The sequence below is a fragment of the Phyllobates terribilis genome, unplaced genomic scaffold (assembly GCF_046119375.1).
Source record: "Phyllobates terribilis strain yellow unplaced genomic scaffold, ASM4611937v1 Scaffold_2__4_contigs__length_985480577, whole genome shotgun sequence".
In the NCBI taxonomy this organism is placed as follows: Eukaryota; Metazoa; Chordata; class Amphibia; order Anura; family Dendrobatidae; genus Phyllobates; species Phyllobates terribilis.
The window spans coordinates 337,802,940-337,823,983 of NW_027362762.1; the positions used below are offsets into that span (position 1 = coordinate 337,802,940).

A 21,044-nucleotide genomic window follows, 5' to 3' on the forward strand; every position below is an offset into this window, starting at 1 on the left:
TTCTGTACTGACCACTTTTTAGCAGTCACTCTCATTACAGGTAGGATTACCATGACAAGTAAGTGGATGGCATATGATCACATTATTCACAATAGGTCATGTAACAGCACCCACACTGCCCCCCCATAACTGCACAATCACCTTTGACTAGATCAGAGAATGCCTGGAAAGTTGTCCTGTAGACGTTAATGAGTTAGAGCCAGTCTATTACTGTCTGTCCAAGTAGCTATTGAAATGAACAAGAAGTATGAGTCTAGTATAAGGCTTGGTGCCCAGTGAAAATTGCAAGACATCTGATTATTTTTTAACATAGATTATGGAAAATATAAAAGAGCATGTTAAACATTTTTTTAAAAAAAAATATTTTACATAAAAATATGATTTAAAGAAAGTCATTTTCTGCTGACACATTCCCTTTAAGGCCTCAAATGTCTGCAAAATAGCCACTTTTTCTACAAATTTGCTGGAATGCTACCCCTGTTATGGTCCTGTTAAAGTTATTGTCAGCACTGTTTGTGGGATTGTTTTGACTGTTGGCATGTATGGCTATAAGATCATGTTTATAAAGTGAAATTTCAAAGATGATCTATTTTATTAATGGTCAACATAATTTAAAGGGGTTGTCCGGTCCAAATCGATAAGTCTGCAGTCACTCTGTGTGACTGCAGACTTATGAATCCACCCAGCTCACGCACTCTGCGCTGCAGGGATTCACCGGTTTCTGAGCAGGGACCAGAGGGTATGTATGCGTTATATAACACATACATACCCTCCGGTCCCGGCTCAGAAACCGGCGAATCCCCACTACGTGCGCTGAATGACTGCAGACTTATCAATTTGGACCCGACAACCCCTTTAAGCAATGTAACTTTTCAGCAGGATAATCAGACATGGCTCAAATATCTTGTTCCACCATTATGCTTTCTTTGCATATTAATCTCTATTATGTGTTCCCCCACTGCTGAACTACCTTTTCTCATTACTGTTTTTGATGCTCTTCATAGGTGATGGAACGAATGATGTCAGCATGATCCAGGTAGCAGATGTTGGTGTTGGAATATCTGGTCAGGAGGGAATGCAGGCAAGTTCTGACTCATATTTTTGCTTAAAAAGGTATTCTTAATGTATTAAATTACTTTAATTAGCAATTTTGAAATTGATTTGCTTTTTATATCTGCTGTTATTCTCCTGCAGTGAGGGCTTTTATATTTCATAGTGTACAGCTAGTTTCCTAAGAGTTCAGCCACTAGTGCCTGCCTAGCCCCTGGCAATGAGTATGTGGCAGGTACATTCCATGAGAGGAGTTGACTCCTAACATACCAGCCACCTCTTTTCAGCACATTGATTTCTATACAGCAGTTATCTGCTCACCCTCCCTCTCAACTCTTAACAAGCTGCTGTTATAATCTTGCAAAATCACAGGCCTGCAGCATTAGCTTCTCCCAGAGCAGTTCTCCCTGTCCCAAGCTGTGTGCTTGTTCAAATGCCATGTTATTTATGCATAAATATGATATCATTGTACCTTTCAGAACAAACCACTGATGGCTGAATGTGTTACAGCTAGTGTTGAGCGAGCACTAAAATGCTCGGGTGCTCGAAGCTCGGGCTGAGCTCGCCGTGATACTCGGGTGCTCGACCCGAGCAACGAGCCCAATGTTAGTCTATGTGAGACTCGAGCATTTTTGCGGCAGCTCCCCCGGCAGTCTTTTAAAAGCCTAACAAGTGCCCAAAACGATAGTGACAGTGCTCAAATGACATGGGGACAGCATGGGGATCGCCCCAGGAAGCATTTCTGACCCCCAGGTCACTGCTGTCAACAACGTGGTCAGAGGTATTAAGCCACTTTTACAGGCTCAAAATAAAACGTTCAAAAACGAAAGTGAAAGTGCTTTCCTGTGAAATATGTTAAGGATAGTGTTGAGCGATACCTTCCGATATCAGGAAATATCGTATCGGATTGGATCGGACCGATACCCAAAAAGTATCGGATATCGCCGATTCCGATACCGGAAACCAATGCAAGTCAATGGGACACAAATATTGGAATGAAAATAAACCCTTTCTTTCCTTGTAGGTTAATTCTACATGAAGTAAAACAACTAAGAATAATGTAGAATGTATTACGCGAAAAGCCGGCAATTCATCAGCGGCATACACCGGTACCCGACAATTTACAACAGAAAGAATAGAGCTTCACACATAGATTAGATAGATAGAAACATGTCAGTCACATATATATGAAGTACAGTGACAGTGTTGATTACTGTACTTGTCATTTAGTGTTAAAATAAAGGATTTATTTAAAAAAAAATTGGCGTGGGGTTCCCCATAATTTTAGTCTCTAGCGGAGGTTAAGCAGACGGCTGGGGCAGATGTTTGAAGCCTGGGAAAGGGGTAATACCCACGGAGCTTCCCAGGCTACTAATATCAGCCTCCAGCTGAATACCTAGCCTTTATTAGCTATTAAAATGGGGGACCCCCTCAAAAAAATGACGTGGGGTCCCCCCTAATTTAATAGCTAGCAAAGGCTAGGCAGACAGCTGGGGGCTGATATTAATAGCCCAGGAAGGGTGCCATGAATATTGGCCCCCTCCCAGGCTAGAAACACCAGCCGTCAGCCGCCCCAGAAATGGCGCATCCATAGGATGCGTCAATTCTGGCACTTAGCCTCGCTCTTCCCACTGCCCTGTAGCGGTGGCAGTGGGGTAATAGGGTTGGGGTTGATGTCAGCTGGCATTATAAGCTGACATCAAGCCCAGGTTAGTAATGGAGAGGCGTCTATAAGACACCCCCATTACTAACCCCATAGTCAAAGTTAAAAAAAAAAACACAAACACCCAGAATAAAGTCCTTTAATTGAAATAAACACACAATTCTTTATTGTTCTAAATTAAACCATACTTACCATCACGCCCATTCCAGCTGAAGCCAACGATCTCCTGCAATAAAAGAAAAATAATAAAGCAACCTCATCCTTACCTTTCCATGGTTCCCACGACAGCTTCAGCTCTGCTACATCGAGATGACAGGCTGGACCGCAGCAGAACGCTGCCATCCAGCCTGTCATCCCGCAGACACTGAGAAGCGCAGGCATGCTTGCGCTCCTCAGTGTCTCTCTGTGACGGCATCCAGATGAGCCGAGTTCATGTCCAATGAACTCAGCTCACCTCATGCACGTCACTGACAGCGTGGGAGAATTCTCCTGCACTCAGCGCTTCAGCGTGAGAATTTTCCCACGCTGTCAGTGACGTGCATGAGGTGAGCTGAGTTCATTGGACATGACCTCACCTCATTCACGTCACTGACAGCGTGGGAAAATTCTCACGCTGAAGCGCTGAGTGCAGGAGAATTCTCCCACGCTGTCAGTGACGTGCATGAGGTGAGCCGAGTTCATTGGACATGACCTCGGCTCATCTTTATGCCGTCACAGAGAGACGCTGAGGAGCGCAAGCATGCCTGCGCTTCTCAGTGTCTGCGGGATGACAGGCTGGATGGCAGCGTTCTGCTGCGGTCCAGCCTGTCATCTCGATGTAGCAGAGCTGAAGCTGTCGTGGGAACCATGGAAAGGTAAGGATGAGGTTGCTTTATTATTTTTCTTTTATTGCAGGAGATCGTTGGCTTCAGCTGGAATGGGCGTGATGGTAAGTATAGTTTAATTTAGAACAATAAAGAATTGTGTGTTTATTTCAATTAAATGACTTTTTTCTGGGTGTTGTGTTTTTTTTAAATACTTTACTAGGAATTCATGGTGGTCATGTCTAATATTGGCGTGACCCCATGAATTTCGGGCTTAGGGCCAGCTGATAATGCCAAGCTGGCCTTAACCCCTTTATTACCCAGTGAGCCACCGCACCAGGGCCCTGGATGAGTTGGGTACAGCGCCAGAAGATGGCGCTTCTATGAACGCGCCATTTTCCGGGGTGGCTGCGGACTGCAATTTGCAGCGGGTGGGGCCCAGAAAGCTTGGGCCTCCCTGCGCTGTAGATTCCAGCCCCCAGCTGCCTAGTTGTACCTGGCTGGACACAAAAATAGGGCGAAGCCCCACGTATTTTTTTTTTTAATTATTTCATGAAATTCATGAAATAATTAAGAAAAAAAGGGCTTCCCTATATTGTTGTGTCCGGCCAGGTACAAATAGGCAGCTGGTGGTTGGGGGCAGCCCGTTCCTGCCTGCTGTACCTGGCTGGACACAAATATAGGGCGAAGCCCCACATCAATTTTTTTTTTTTAATTATTTCATGAATTTCCTGCCAGCTGCCATGAAGCCCAGGTTAGTAATGATGGGCATCTATAAGACACCCCCATTACTAACCTACAAAGTGTTAAAAAGAAAAAACACACTACACCCAGAAAAAAATAATTTATTTGAAATAAAACACACAATTGTATTTAATTCTTAGTTTACTAAAAAAAATAGTTACCTGTCCACGTTCCTGCGCTGATCTCCCATGCACAGCTGTCACATCTGGAGATGGTGACAGCTGTGCACAGCTGCTGTAAGCTCACGCTGCCGGGAACACGTCCGCTCCCGGCAGCGGGAGCCACTGACTGAGGTCACCGGAGTGCATTCAGGTAGCGCTGCTCCGGAGACCTCCTTTACGGCACTGCTGTACCATGGGAATTTCTCACGATACAGCAGGGCCGTAAAGGAGCTGACCGGAGCAGCGCTGCCTGAACTCCGGTGAACCCGCTTATGCAATGACGGGGCTGCTTTACGGCCCCATCATTCTAGCGGCGGCAGCGGTTCAGAGCGGTCACATTCTATGTGGCTGCTCTAAACTGGAGATCTTTGTGGGACACTCGTGGACTACTACGGAGGGGTAAGGATAAGGTTGTGGTTTATTATTTTATATTTTATTACAGGAGATCGATGGCTTCGGGGAATTAGGTGTCTAGGTGAGTATAGGTGTAGTTTTTTATTTTTTACTTTATTTTAGGTGGCGATCGGCGGGGACAGGTAATGTATGAACTAATTTATTATAGGCAACCACTGGCCACCAATGAAATGTATTTAACATTTATTGGGGACACAGTAGGGCAATTTAAATAGCAGGATCAGGTTGATGGGAACTACTGCTCCCATCGAGCTGATCCTGCTGACACGAGTTAACCGGGGACAGACATAGGCCGATGGGAGTAGTAGTGTCACATCGGCCTATGTCTGCCTGCACACACACACCCGCAGACATCGCACAGACACCGCGCACACCCGCAGACATCGCACAGACACCGCACACACCCGCAGACATCGCGCAGACACACGCACAGACACCGCACACACGCACAGACACCCACACACACCAATCATGACGGGCTGATCGTCTGGGAGGTGACGCTGTGCGGCCAGCCAATCACTGTAATGCCCACAAACAACATGGCTGCGGCATTACAGTGACTGGCTGGCAATCCCTGCATGTTCATTGGCTCTGTAAAGAGCACCAAACATGCAGGGCGGAGACCCGAGCTCCCGCCCGAGTAACCCGGAAATGCTCGGTGCTCGCCGAACATCCCGAGTAGCGTGATGCTCGGGCGAGTACCGAGCAGTGTCGAGCATGTTCGCTCAACACTAGTTACAGCAGAATTTGTGCTGAACTGTATAGTTCTACTAAGGCCATGGCGCCACAATCAGTATTTGGTCAGTATTCGGTCAGTATTTTTACTCAGGAGTGGGAGCCAAAACCAGGTGAGGAACAATCAGAGAAAAGGTATAATAGAAACAAGTCACCAATTCTGCATTTATCACCCACTCCTGGTTTTGGCTCCCACTCCTGAGAAAAAATACTGACCAAATACTGATAGTGGAGCCGTGGCCTAATACTACAACTCTGCAGCGCACCGAAACTGTCACTCAGGGAAGAGTGCCTGCCCTGCCAGAAAGCAGGGGGTAAGGAGACTGCATAGGTCTGAGCTGCTTAAAATACAGCTTGAGAATACCCCTTTAAGTCTATGTTGATCTGATAAGAATACAGGCTTTTGTTTCTATTATCACTAATGTCTAAAGGAATGCTATTAAAACAAAAAAAAAAACGCACATATGCTCCACTGCAACTGGGCTTCATGTGCTGTCCGTAGTGACCTCACATACTGTAGTTATATGATCTTGGTGTCTGGTAGTTGACTTATTTACCGCAGTCTTTAAAGAGGTTGACATCACCATTTTTCTGTTACTGGACCGCTAAGGGCTGTGATTGGGTGCAGTTTTTAGGTGACTAGAATGGCAAGCCATCGGATGTGTCTCTGACGCACCTTTCTAGTCACCTGACCACTTGCAGCTAATCACTGGCCTTAGTGGTCTTTCCGCTGGTTGTCCTCTTCTTCAGCAGTGTGAAGGGATCTCTGCTTTTCTGAACAGGCTGTGTCATAATCTTCAGAGTTTTCGCTGCTTGTCAGAGATGCTGAGTAAGGGCCCAGTCAGACAGCCATATAACACGGACAACAATCTCATCACAGTGCATGGACTTGCCGGCGGCTCTCCTCACCTGAGCCTGACAGCTGCATAGAAATACATGCTGTCAGGAGAGCCGCCGGACAGTCCGAGCATTGCAATGAGATTGTCGTCCATGTTATACGGCCGTCTGACTGCGCCCTAAGTGTAATGCTGTTGTCCTCTAACGAGAGGATTCTCCATAGAAAGTGTTCTGAGTTTTGTGTGCAGCTTTGTGGGAGGCAGACAGCACAGTAATGGAGTAAAGCTGCTTGGTGTCCCCACACATTCTTACTACAGAGGGTAGAAAATAATGTGGTAAAGTTTCATAAAGGTGTAAAAAGCAATTTAAAGGTTACTTTATAGATAGGAGTTCCACTTCTCCATTTTTTGTCTTAGCCTGTACTTTGCAAGGTATGGGAGCTATTTGTATAGAATTAGTAATGGATGGTATTTAAAGCTAAAATTAAAACAAATTGATTAAGATAAGATAAGATATACTTTATTTATCCCGGAGGAAATTGCGGTATCACAGGTTGTTTAGGTTGTAAATGATTGTCTAATTCTTTAGACAACCATTTACATTAAAACCTTTTTTTTCTTTAGGCTTTAAGTACCATTTATTACTAATTCTATACAAATATCCCACATGTTCTCTGGTGGCTATGGTCATTGTCCTCATTTAAAAAAAAAATTTAATTTTTGGTACATTAAAAAAATGGTTAATTTATCTTTTCTGTGAGCCTTAAAATAGTTCACATTGATAACATTTTATGGTACCTATTTGCAACATGGTAAATCACTAAAGAGCAACCATCGCTTTCATTTTTATTTCATAAATCAATAACACAAATGAAAATCTATCTTATTAGAACAATTCGCTTCTTTCAACTCCTGGACTGATTTTTCACTCTGAATTCATGGGTAGAATCTGTATTCCATGAAAAACAGATTTTCTCATTACTGACACAGGAGATGACAGTTGGTACTTATAAAGTTCTACGGAGAGGGGAGGAGCTAGAGACAGACATTCTATTGAAAGCTCCCTGAAAGAAGTGATAGTTTTCCATAGAACTTTGAGCACCAACTGCCATCTCCTATCTCAGTAATGGGAAGAGCTCTATTCACTGAAGACATATTTTACCTGTGACTTGAGAATGAATGATCAGTCCAGAGGATAATAAAGCAGATTTCTCTAATATGTATTAGAGTTTCTTATTTTTACATGTACTATTGATTTATGCAGCAAGAATTAATCTTTTAAGTGTTTTTTTCTTTAAATCCCTGCTTTCCATACAGAGATGGTTGTGGTGTGCATATTCCATCCTACAAGATAAACCTATCAATTTTCCCAAAACCGCCACTAAAGCTGTATTATGTAGACTAGAGAAGAGTGCATTTTTCTTAATTCTTTAAAGTGGATAAAACATGATTGACCCTTCATGGTTGCAGTCATTGAATATGCAACAAATTGAATTAACCTCCCTATGCACTTCATTATACTCAATAAAGGAAATTGATTTTGGTTTGCACTCCATTACACTTACCAGAGCAAATTCTAAACCGAGCAAATCAAACAGAATTCTGGTTGTGAAAATTGCTGTAATGTGTATAACAGCAGACATCTGATTACACAGCGGAAAGTGAACATCTGTGTATTTCTGTCACCCATATAGAGTATTGTTGCTGGATTGCTTCCTTTGCTTCAGTCTAGCATAGTGTGCCCTTAATCACGGGTTTGTAAACGACAAACACAACTGTGAGCATAATTTATGCTGTGATTTAGCTTTATGAATTTTTTTGTCTTTCTTCCATTTCCTACCTTCTGGATCCAGGCTGTGATGGCCAGTGACTTTGCTGTTCCAAGGTTCCGATACTTAGAGAAACTGCTGCTAGTTCATGGTCGATGGTGTTATTCTCGACTTGCAAATATGGTTTTATATTTCTTTTACAAAAATGCTGTAAGTAAATATGTAATTCTAATTCTATTACTGTCAGTGTTGATGCGTAAGTTGTTATTCATGTTTTGGTCTTTTATTTAAAAAAAAAAATACTGACGAAGGCAAAGGGGATATTTGTGTATTTGCATGCCTCTTACTAGGTCTAAATCTGGGCGGGCAAATAAGGCTCACATGAGCTCTCCACAGTCGGTTTTATTTTCCATTAAAAAAAAAATGGTAGGCCTACTATCAGTGTAAAGCAGTCTTGGCTCCACTAAAGGGTTTCTCAGGAAAAAGGGAAATATAATTATAAGAAAATTAATAAATACCTGTGATTGGCAAATAATACTTGTTTTGTCTAGGGATGTAACCACTATAGAATTTAAATGGCCACCTACTTGTTACACAGACAGGAAGTTGTCCTAGAATATTAATAGGACAGATGGCTTTGAGCATGTGCAGTAGGAAGGTCTGCTACCTCTCTTTTGTGCAGGAAGATGTACTCCAAGTGGATAGTCTGATCTGATGCTGGAGATACCAGGGGGTGTCGAGGTAAGAAGAGGCTGCTCACACTGCTGTCCACCCTGTCTTTCTGAATGCTGATCAGCTGCTGTGACCTGAAGATAACATTGCAGTACAGTGGTATAATGCAGTTCCTGGTCACAGCATTGAAGCCTCCTACTGCATATGCTCTCAGGCACCTATCCTATTAGGCCAAGTTCACACGTTTAGTATTTGATCAGTATTTTACATCATTATTTGTAAGTCAAAACTAGGAGTGGAACAATCAGATGAAAAGTATAATAGAAACTCGTCACCACTTCTGCATTTATCTCCCACTCCTGGTTTTAGCTTACAGCATTACAGTGCAGCTATTGGGAGAAAACCAACTTCTATCCTCCTGGGAGACACCAGCGTTCAGTCATAGGGGTGGTGTAGCATCGCTCACTATACTGTCCTGCTCATGGGCTGTGCATCTCTGCACTGCAAGCTCTCAAGCAAAGTGCCGGGGAGTGCTTACAGCTGCCAGTCACAGTATAGTGAGCTGTGACAGAAACCACTTCAAGAAAGCCCCCATGACAGAAAGCCAGACAGCACTGGGGGGAGGCAATACCAGTAAGTTCATTTTCTCCTGGTAACCATATTTTCAGTAAGATGGCCAGAAGGCATTGTAACACTAACCTGCAGGTTAACTCTGTAGCTGCAGGTAAATGGCTTTTCCCAAGGTGACAAGCTCCTTTTAAAATAAAGATTTAAAAAAATAAATAAATAAAATGTGGTATCTCTACGACCATACAATTCCGGTCTATCAAAATATAAAACTAATTAACCCAATCAGTAAACTGCTTAACAAAAAAAATAAATCAAAACTCAAGAATTTGTGGGTTTTTGGTCACCACAAAACTGCATAAAAAATGCAACAATAAGCAATCAAAACATCATATCTACTCCAAAACAGTAGCATTAAAATTGTCAGCTCATTGCAAGACGAGCAATTTGTTGTTTTTTTTTGTTTTTTTTAATTATTTTATTTTACTTCCAAATATAGCACCATTAATTCCACAGTGCTTTACATACATTATCATCACTGTCCCCATTGGGGCTCACAATCTATACTCCCTATCAGTATGTCTTTAGAGTGTGGGAGGAAACCAGAGTACTCGGATGAAACCCACGCCGTTTCCAATTTATTTTTTTTGCCCTTTTAGATTAAGAAAATATATGTTTGGTCCCGCCTACATCATATTGATCTGGAGAATTATATTGTTAAATCCTTTTTACCGCACAATGAACATTGTAAACAGGAAATCCAAAAATCAGTTGTTAAATTGCGCTTTTTGCTCAATTTCACCAAACTTGGAATTTTTTTCTCGTTTTCCAGTACATTTGAATGGCACCATTTATTTTACTATTCAAACTACAACTGGTCTGCCCCATAATTTGCACTACTCCAACTCGTCCCACAGACCACAAGCCCTAATACATCTATGTATAAAAAAATAAAAAGTTTTGGCTCTTGAAAGAAAGGAAAAAAAATAACAAAGTGCATAAACTGATCAACCCATTTCTGTCCAGGCGTTTATTTGTATGAAATTTTTTTTATTTTATATGCTGCACAAACAACAAAACTTGGAAAATATCTAGTTGCAGCAAAAGAAAAACCACTAGATTTTACATTTACAGATAATATAAAACCAACGTTAATCACGTTAACTATTGATCGGTGACCTGAATGAATTTGGCTACAAACTAATCCAATAGAATTGTTTTATTGAACTGGAACACGGCTGCTCCTGTATTTCACTAGATTGTGAATAAATCCATTTACTTCACAATTTCCACTTCAGCAGTTCAGATAGATTTTTTTTTTTTAAGAAACCTCCCTTGTATAATTGACTGTTTTTATACAATGCTTACTTGCTGAAAACTTAGTCAAGTTGATTCCCCAAGATACAAAGGATATAAAGTGCAATAACTAATTCCCTCCTGCGTCGTAGTGTCTGAGTTACTCATACCGATGTCAATAACTTTGTAAAAAAAAACTTACATTTCTCAGTACGTGTATGTCAAAATGTGGCATTCAGTGTGTGACTAGTTTGTGAGTATTTGGTTTTTCTGTTAATTATTTTTGTAACTTTTTTGCTTCACATTGCTGAAAATTAACATTTGCTTCTATTCCTTTTGCTTTCTTTGTAGATGTTTGTTGCACTCCTGTTTTGGTACCAATTTTATTGTGGTTTCTCTGGATCGACGATGATTGACCAGTGGTATCTTATCTTTTTCAATTTATTCTTTTCATCCATTCCACAACTGATTACTGGAATTCTTGATAAAGACTTACCGGCAGAAATGCTGATCGCTGTTCCTGAGCTGTACAGAAGTGGGCAGGCAATGGAGGTAATTTTGCAAAAAGTGCTACAATTATCATATTAAATTTTTAATGTTAGAAAGTAAATTCTGTAATTTGATTGTAATTATCAACAGCATTTGACAATTGGAAAATGACACCTGAAGCTAATATAGATACTAAAGTATTAGATACCTGCATGCTTTCATTTCACACCATGGCAAGATACGCTATTTGTGAAGCCTAGCCTCTACAATACAAAGTTACTAGTTCATTGTGACAAGACGAACATTTGGAACTTGCTACATGTGGAGTACCTGATGATATGTTTTATTTTCTCACTGCTGGTCTAATCCCAGTAGTATTTCATAATTCTATTATTGCTGGAATTACAAATTATTCCATTTATATGACAATGTAGCTAAACATTATCCATAGCTGTGGACTAGAAATGAGCAGATCGATTTGCAGGACTCCGGTTCAGTATCAAGGTCAGTGGTACCTGGTGGCTAGACGGGAGTCCAGCGAATCTCTTACCATCCAGCGCGGCTTTTGATTAGCCAGGGTTGGCGTTGTCATGTATACGTCACGTTGTAAAGATTACGTTGCACCAGCCCTGACAACTCAAATGCCTCTTCGGGGACATCGAAAGGTAAAACTTTTGTGACTCCCATCTAACTGCCAGGTACCACCGACCTGGACGCTGGAGTGGAGTCCTGCAAATTAATCTGCTCATCTCTACTGGGGACACAAGTTTTTTAGGACTGGAATTAGACCTCTGTTTTGTGTGCAGTCATTTATGGCCCAGAGTAAGAATTGCTTTCCAGTATTACTAAATAATGCCAGCGTACTAATATAAATATAAATTCCATTCTTGGTTGATTTTTATTTCTCTATAGGAGTACAAGCCTCATATGTTTTGGCGCAACATGGTTGATGCTTTTTATCAAAGTCTCATTTGTTTCTTCATTCCATATCTTGTAAGTGACATACTTTATTCCCCATAAATATGCACATGACACAATAAAAGTATGAATCTGTGTAGTATTATTATTTTGTTTGTTTTCTTATGCAGACATTTTATGACTCTGATATTGATTTGTTTACATGGGGTACTCCAATAGTCACATGTGCTCTTTTCACCATCATGCTGCACTTGGGCATTGAGACCAAAACTTGGGTAAGATACCATATGTTTTTTATAGTGTTTTTGTATTCAGTTCACTTGGTGTGTATACTGTTATTCATGTATTGATATTTTTCACATAAATTATACATTTATGAATTGACTTACTTTGTTTTCAGACATGGATCAATGTGTCCTCCATTGCCTTCAGTATTCTTCTATTTTTTACTGTGGCTTTGATTTACAATTCAACCTGTCCAACCTGCAACCCTCCTTCAAATCCATATTGGACTGTGCAGAAACTCCTCGCCAATCCTTTATTTTATTTTATTTGCATCTTGTCACCCATCGCTGCTTTGTTACCGAGGTATTTTAAGTTCTGTTTTGTTCATTTTTCCCTTTTATGTCTCTCTAACCTTCACATTCACTAACTCAGTGTTATGTACACTTTTGTTTTGCTCCAGCACTGTACATCTAATTACAATTTTGCAAATGGCCTTGATAGAAAAAAAGAGTTTTACGATTTTGTATTTATGGTTCCTCTGCTGATGTAAGACTCTGCATTGTTACGAACTAGAGATAAACCCTGCAAAGTCTGATACTCTGGTTTCCATGAGGCCCTTCTTACTAACATGCAGTTAGCGAAAGTAGAGGACAGGTAGAAGAGCGCAAGACTGGAGGTTCAGACAACACAAGGTCTTTTTCTAGTCAACTATCTTGAAGTCTTGTATCTCATCGTAGGATTTTTTATTAAATTAAGATCATTTACAAAGATAAAGGGGTTGTCCACTACTCGGACAACTCCTTCTCAATCCTTATGTTTCCTCTTTTAAAATAACATCACCTATATTCCCCTCCGGTGCCAGCGCAATTCCAGCGATATCTGCATTGACTCTCCCTGGGATCGTGTATCATAATGCGGCCAATCAGTGTTGGCGTCACTCTCCTCTTTTTATAGAGGGATCACATCTATAATATAATCGGCCAAGCGTCCCTTTGTCTGAAGCCTCTATAGACTGCGCATGTGCGACGCGCAGTCTGGCTCCAGACAGAAGAATGCTTGGAGCCGTGGAGCATACCGCGATCTCCAGCGCCATACTTACCTGACCGGGAGGAGCATTGCCGACGCGCCTCCCTTCTGGCCGAAGACCGGGGGCGGAGTGAAGGCATCGGAGTCGTGCGCCTCCCTTCTGGCCGGAGACCGGGGGTGGAGTGAAGGCATCGGAGTCGGCGCATAGCGCTATCCGGCGCCATTTTACTGAAGACATATTTACAGTGTGTCTTCAGCAAAATGGCGCCGGACAGTGCAGTGCTCCGGCGCTGCACTCCTCCGGCAGTACAGGACACAGCATCGCTGGAGCACTGGGAAGAAAGGTGAGTATGTGTTTTGTGTTTTTTTCTATGTGTGCAGCGTGAAAGGGATGAGGGGGCCACACATAACAGGATTGGGGGAAGAGGGGTGCCATGCGTACCAGGATTGGGGGAAGAGGGATGCCACGCGTACCAGGATTGGGGGAAGAGGGCAGCACATACCAGCATGGGAGACCATATACCAATAAAAATGCTCGCCACCCGGGTGTAAAACAGGCTCATTAGCTAGTACATACATAATAGCAGCAGCTCTCCCTTCTTCCGGATCTATGTGATTTATCCGAAAGCAGGGAGAGTCAAGCGTCCGTTGATTGGCCGCATTGTTAGTCATGCGATCCCTGGAAGAGCCAGTGCCGACACCGCTGGAACATCACCGGAACCGGAGGGGAGCATAAGTGATATTGTTTTCCAAAGGGAAACATAGGGATTGAGAAGAGGTTGTCTGAGTACTGGACAACCCCTTTAACCTGTAGGGAACCCATTTTCACTAACTTTACATTAACCATAATTAATGCTCCTTCAAGACACTTATTTAAGGACTTGATCTTCACGAGAAGAGGTATTCTGTGTTCACTTTTCTGCAATGGGTTTACTTTTTAAAGGGTACTTATTACAATCTTTATTTAGGAGCGCACTGCTCCCAGGGCTGCTAACTCCCTGATTGCTGTGGGGTGGTCAATCCTGATTGACTGACAGATCAGGCCTGCATTATTGTCACGTTGCTGACCTGAACCGTGTGCTCCCAATGTTGCTATGTGGGGCAGTTATGCCTCTGCAACATTGGATGCCATCGAAAGAGAAGTGGTATTGACGATGGACTGGGAGATAACTGTGTGCTCCAGCAATCGTTACTGACCTTTGTGTAGTGCTCACTAGGAAAGAGCTTGTAAGCATTACGCATGTTCAATCCCCTTGACAACTGGCAGTAAACCAAAAAAAAATAAAGAGCGAGAAGCAGGGATAGGAGGAGAATGGAGGCAGGAAGAAATAACAGATTTCAAACTTCTCACTGTCGACCTATCTTTAAACATGAGAAGAACCCTTTAAATTATAAGCTGCATATTTAACATATTTTTCTCTTGTGGTTATTTGTATTTATTTTATTATTTTCATATCTTTTAGGTTTTTATATAAATCTATCCAAGGCACAATGTTTCCAACACAGGTTCAGGTTGGACGCCAGTTGTTGAAAGCACATCCAGAATGCCTGACCTTTGTCAATAAACAGACCTCTATCGCAACATCTGCTCCAGAAAGACAACTCAATACTACATTGTCGACTGTAAGTGACCTCCATTCATTTAGGAACCAAAAAGAAGCCAGTCTGGATCAAGAGAGAGAGACTCAATTATATCTTCCTAAACAACAAGAAAATACAATCTCCTCCCTTCCTGTAAAGGAAAAAGACCAATCTCTTTTCCAGCCATACACTGTTGACTCTTCTATGGCATCAGAAGCTATGTATATGGAAGAAATAATTCAATGGAATTCTAAGATGGACCAGTCAGACATTGGTTTAATGAGCTGGATAACATCTACTCCTTTATTGCAAGACTCTAGTAGAGCAAAGCCGATATCACCTGTTCAGGATGTCTCAAAAGATTCCTCCTCTGTGTTGCCATCTGATTTATGTATTTCTGAAGATTTGAAAGTTAGCCTAAGATGCAATACCAGCATTTTTCCAGAGAGAATAATAAGGAGCGCAGGGAATGGGGAAGTGCAAGAAACAACATTTTTATAAATGAATGTGTGTATGTGTATGTGTATATATATATATATATATTTGAGACACTATTTATATTTTCTACTTTGCACAGTATTTTTAGGTAATTTACTTTGTTTCTGAGTCTGAAGCAGGTGATCAGCGGTACAGAACTATTTTCTGTTTTATGTAAATAACCTGTTCTGAAATTATACTAGAGATTTATGGAAAAAAAAATGCTGTATATTTTTTTTTTAACTGGTTAACTGGCTTTACCAAACTTCTGAAACATACAAAAGAGAAATTTATTTGTAGAGTTCAAGTTTATATTTTATTTGACAAATTGTGCAATTACTTCCCATGGTGCCTGACATCTGGAAGACTACCTGTCATTTACACTGATTTTGATTTGTTGAATGAATACATTTAACAAAGTGCCTTATATGAGAAAGTAAATAATTGAAATGTGGTTAATCTAAAAATGATGGGTTGATAACCGAGTAATTTGGTTGAGTGTATAGTGAATATAAAGCTGTATACCTAAGAAAGCTATAGAAGTAGATGAAGGTTCACTGAACCTCAAATGTACATGACCTTATAGAAAACAGCACATCGTTGGATAGTGGGTGACTTAAACACTACGGACAATTAATCTGCAATGATCTACAGTTCTGCATTAGAGCTGGACTGATGAGAACTGCATGTTGCTTTTCAGGAGAGCGCTAGATGGATAGGCACAAAACCCTTCTAAAAAATAGGTCTGTACTTGTTTTGTATGGAGCAGTAATAAGGCTCCTATGCAGGTGCATTAGTCCTTCACCATACCTCTGTGTACCTCCCATTTATGCGAAACTGTACAAATTAGACCAGAAAAATTGTGTATTTTCATATTACATGTGATGCTGTCTGTAACTAGGTGTTCACCTCTGGAATGGCGCCATATATCTGGCACATGGCAGAGCCCACATGCTATATACATGCTCTATACTAAGAAGCGGCACAGCCTGTGCTCTGCCCTAATGGCTCCATGGCCATAACCAGCTGAACTGTGACCTTGTTAGTAAGGATCTGGCAAACTCAGAGTTTCCTGGATCCTTATGGAAGTAACTTGATGGCTACACAATTTCTAGAACAACCCTTTCATTGTTTTTGAAGGAAGTGAGAACTGCTTCTTAAATGTCTTATATGATGGTATATATTGTCTTAAAGTTATAGGCCCTAAGCCTGAGGCTGCACTATTGTCACATTTTGAGTAGAAAGAAGCAGATTTCTCTGATAAGATATATTACCAAGGTTCTTATTTTCACAAGTACTATTAATTTATGAAATAAAAATGAAAACGACGGTTAAGAACTTTTTAAAGGGAACCTGTCTCGTGAAAAAATTCTATTAACCTGCAGATATTGGGTTAATCTGCAGGTTAATAGCTTTCTGAACCTGCCCACTGCCAGGAGGAAATTAACTTTATTCCCCCCGGCAGCGTTTGGCGTTCAGTCACAGGGGAGGCGCCGGTTCCGTCACTCCTCTGTGTATAGAGAGCGGCGGCTGTAACTGCACTGGCTGACAGCCGGCCCTAATGCTGATCCTGCTGTCAGTCTGTGCCAGGAGCGCGGTTACAGCCGTTGCTCTCTATACACAGAGTGGTAACTGAGCGCCAAACGCTGCCAGGAGGAATAAAGACCATTTCCTCCAGGCAGCGGGGCTCTATTGTGCAGGCGCCAGGTAGGTTCAGAATACTATTAACCTGCAGATTAACCCCATATCTGCAGGTTAATAGCTTTTTTCTTCACTGGACAAGGTTCCTTTAAGTTGGGCTTTAGAGCCTCCTGAAGGGAAGGGAGTATCAACGATTGATTTTTCCTAATATTGTTTTAGCAAAATCAGTTTTCTTCATCACTACACATGACAAGAGGAAATTAAAAGGTTTAAAAAGTGTCCTTGATAAAACTATTAGCACAATTTATGTTTTGTTTACAATGTGGTGGTAAAAATGTTACTCGCTGCACATCTTTTTGTAAGGACCAACTGTTACACTAAAGTGTCTTTTGTTACCGGTCCACAGATTTGATTTGATTTGACTATACAGATTGTATCACATCTTTTGGTATTCCTTCCATGACTGCTACATAACCTGAGCTATAATGTGTCAGATCACTTGCTGTAATGTAATAATATAAACCAGAGTATAGTTATATAAGCCTATGTGTGAATAAAGGCATTACAACTAAAATTTAATGTTAATTTGCTTTAGATATATTTTAATATAATATTGAAAATACATCTATGCTAACATTTTACATGTCATAAAATACCATAGTAATGCAAACTACTGGAAAGAAAATGTCATATTTTAAATGTATAAACAAATTGTATTTCATATATTTTGGGTAAGCGTTTTATAGTTTCATAATTAACACCCAGCAGTTTAATTGTATGATGGGAGAAAACGCCAAAGGGATGAAATATGGTCATTTAATGTCATATGCAGAACCAGCAAATAAAATAGAGAGTTACTTCTATAAAATATATTTGGTGTTATTTCCTTAAGGCAACGTGTCCTTTCAACAATGATCTCATGATTAACAAGTTTCTGTGTTACACTTTTTTTTTTTTTTTAAGACACATGTATATATATATATGTGTATATACACTGCCCAAAAAAATAAAGGGAACACTCAAATAACACATCCTAGATCTGAATGAATGAAATATTCTCATTGAATACTTTGTTCTGTACAAAGTTGAATGTGCTGACAACAAAATCACACAAAAATCATCAATGGAAATCAAATTTCTTAACCAATGGAGGCCTGGATTTGGAGTCACCCCCAAAATTAAAGTGGAAAAACACATCAGGCTGATCCAACTTTGATGTAATGTCCTTAAAACAAGTCAAAATGAGGCTCAGTATTGTGTGTGGCCTCCACGTGCCTGTATGACCTCCCTACAACGCCTGGGCATGCTCCTGATGAGGTTGTGGATGGTCTCCTGTGGGATCTCCTGCCAGACCTGGACTAAAGCATCCTCCAACTCCTGGACAGTCTGTGGTGCAACGTGACGTTCGTGGATGGAGCGAGACATGATGTCCCAGATGTGCTCAATCGGATTCAGGTCTGGGGAACGGGCGGCCAGTCCATAGCTTCAATGCCTTCATCTTGCAGGAACTGCTGACACACTCCAGCCACATGAGCTCTGGCATTGTCCTGCATTAGGAGGAACCCAGGGCCAACCGCACCAGCATATGATCTCACAAGGGGTCTGAGGATCTCATCTCGGTACCTAATGGCAGTCAGGCTACCTCTGGCGAGCACATGGAGGGATGTGGGGCCCTGCCAAACCGGTCATGCTGAAGGATATTGCAGGCAGCAGATCGCTCTCCACGGCGTCTCCAGACTCTGTCACGTGCTCAGTGTGAACCTGCTTTCATCTGTGAAGAGCACAAGGCGGCAGTGGCAACTTTGCCAATCCTAGTGCTCTGTGGCAAATGCCAATCGTCCTGCACGATGTTGGGCTGTGAGCACAATCCCCATCTGTGGACGTCGGGCCCTCATACCACCCTCATGGAGTCGGTTTCTAACAGTTTGTGCAGACACATGCACATTTGTGGCCTGCTGGAGGTCATTTTGCAGGGCTCTGGCAGTGCTCCTCCTGTTCCTCCTTGCACAAAGGCAGAGGTAGCAGTCCTGCTGCTGGGTTGTTGCCCTCCTATGGTCCCCTCCACGTCTCCTGGTGTACTGGCCTGTCTCCTGGTAGCGCCTCCAGCGTCTGGACACTACGCTAACAGACACAGCAAACCTTCTTGCCACAGCTCGCATTGATGTGCCATCCTGGATGAGCTGCACTACCTGAGCAACTTTTGTGGGTTGTAGAGTCCGTCACATGCTACCATGAGTGTGAAAGCACAAACAAAACATCAGCCAGAAAGCATTGGTACTGAGATGTGGTCTGTGGTCCCCACCTGCAGAACCACTCCTTTATTGAGTGTGTCTTGATAATTGCCAATAATTTCCATCTATTGTCTATTCCATTTGCATAACAGCATGTGAAATTGATTGTCAATCAGTGTTGCTTCCTAAGTGGACAGTTTGATTTCACAGAAGTTTCATTTACTTGGAGTTATATTCTGTTGTATAAGTGTTCCCTTTATTTTTTTGAGCAGTATATATATTTGTGTGTTTGTGTGTGTGTGTGTATATACAGTACAGGCCAAAAGTTTGGACACACCTTCTCATTTAATGATTTTTCTGTATTTTCATGACTATGAAAATTGTACATTCACACTGAAGGCATCAAAATTATGAATTAACACATGTGTAATTATATACGTAACAAAAAAGTGTGAAACAACTGAAAATATGTCTTATATTCTAGGTTCTTCAAAGTAGCCACCTTTTGCTTTGATGACTGCTTTGCACACTCTTGGCATTCTCTTAATGAGCTTCAAGAGGTAGTCAATTTAAAGGGAACATGTCATGGAAAAATGCTATTAACCTACAGAAACGGGGTTAATAGCGCTGTAAAGTGGTGCAGTTACTGCACTGACAGCCCGACTGCCAGGGAGGGTGTGAACTGTATTCCTCCTGAAAGCTTTGAGTCATAAAGGCACAGCTTCAGTCACCGCTCAGTACATAGTGAACGTCGGAAGTAACCACGCCCTGGCACTGACAGCTGGCAGTGCAGTGCATCAGTGCTGAATCAGCTGGCAGTCAGTGCCGGGATGTGGTTACAGCCACCACTTACTATGAACTGAGCAGTGACTGAAGCTTCACCCCCCGCCTCTGTGACTGAAAGCTGGAGATTATCAGGGGGAAAAAAGTTCATGTCCTCCTGGCAGCAGGGCTTTCAGCGCTGCAGCAGCAAGGCTCTAGAATGTCACTAACCTGTAGGTTAATAGCATTTTTTTGACATGACAGGTTCCCTATAAAGAAATCCTGTCCTTTTTAGACAATCTACCATCTTAACTTTTTTTTTCTCTTGCAGCCTTTTGTGCACCAGTGCCAGGATGTTCAAGGAGCACTTTTTTAGCATCTGGTTAACTGAATGTTTCCCCCAACCCTCTGGTGGTCAAACTTTTAGGCCGCCTTCACACATCCGTTTTTCACATTCGTGTTCTATCCGTCTTTTTCATATATTCTAAATAGCAGTAACGCAGTTTGAATTTCATATATTCAGTGTTTACATACATCTTAGCATACACAGTGTGCTGCTGTATTCTTTTGTTTGGATAGGAGCAGCTATGTAGGTTTTTTCCTCTGGCATACGAGAAAATCATTGATCAAACATTGATGGTAAAAGCTGACACACTGATTAAACCACTGATGAATATCAGTCTGGTTTGTTTTTGCTTACTAGAAAAATCTGATTTTAGAAAAATCACTAGTAATGAGGCCTAAAATTTAGAAAATTCTTAGACTCCATATGCTGACTTAAATTGTTCTATAGTATCATCACTGCAGGTAAAAGGGACTTATGATATTTCCGTGTTGAAGGGAAACTGTATAGTATCAACCCTTCTAAGCAGTCTACATGGGCAAGCAAGTCATAGAAAGTTGATATCTGCAATCTGATGTTTTATTCTAGAGAAATCAAGGTTTTTCTTTTACCTTAAATGAGCTGTTTAGATTAGATTAGAT

The 21,044-nt window shown here is 41.5% G+C and overlaps 1 protein-coding gene across 3 annotated transcripts in view; it reads left to right on the forward strand.

Moving 5' to 3' along the window:
• The window catches only part of ATP10A (ATPase phospholipid transporting 10A (putative)), a 164,822-nt gene extending 146,593 nt beyond the window's left edge, over positions 1-18,229 (forward strand). The window contains exons 15-22 of one of the 3 annotated variants that reach the window (XR_012278505.1): positions 1,005-1,081; positions 8,260-8,385; positions 11,062-11,262; positions 12,112-12,192; positions 12,288-12,392; positions 12,518-12,705; positions 14,832-17,137; positions 17,181-18,229. Coding sequence is in view for 2 of the 3 variants with exons in the window: in XM_073664540.1 (XP_073520641.1) it covers positions 1,005-1,081; positions 8,260-8,385; positions 11,062-11,262; positions 12,112-12,192; positions 12,288-12,392; positions 12,518-12,705; positions 14,832-15,450 (1,397 nt within the window). In the remaining variant the exon portion in view is untranslated. Of the gene's footprint in view, positions 1-1,004; positions 1,082-8,259; positions 8,386-11,061; positions 11,263-12,111; positions 12,193-12,287; positions 12,393-12,517; positions 12,706-14,831 lie in introns of all 3 variants that reach the window. The other 2 variants (XM_073664540.1, XM_073664541.1) reach the window with 2 other exon arrangements.
• The last annotated feature ends 2,815 nt before the right edge of the window (positions 18,230-21,044 follow it).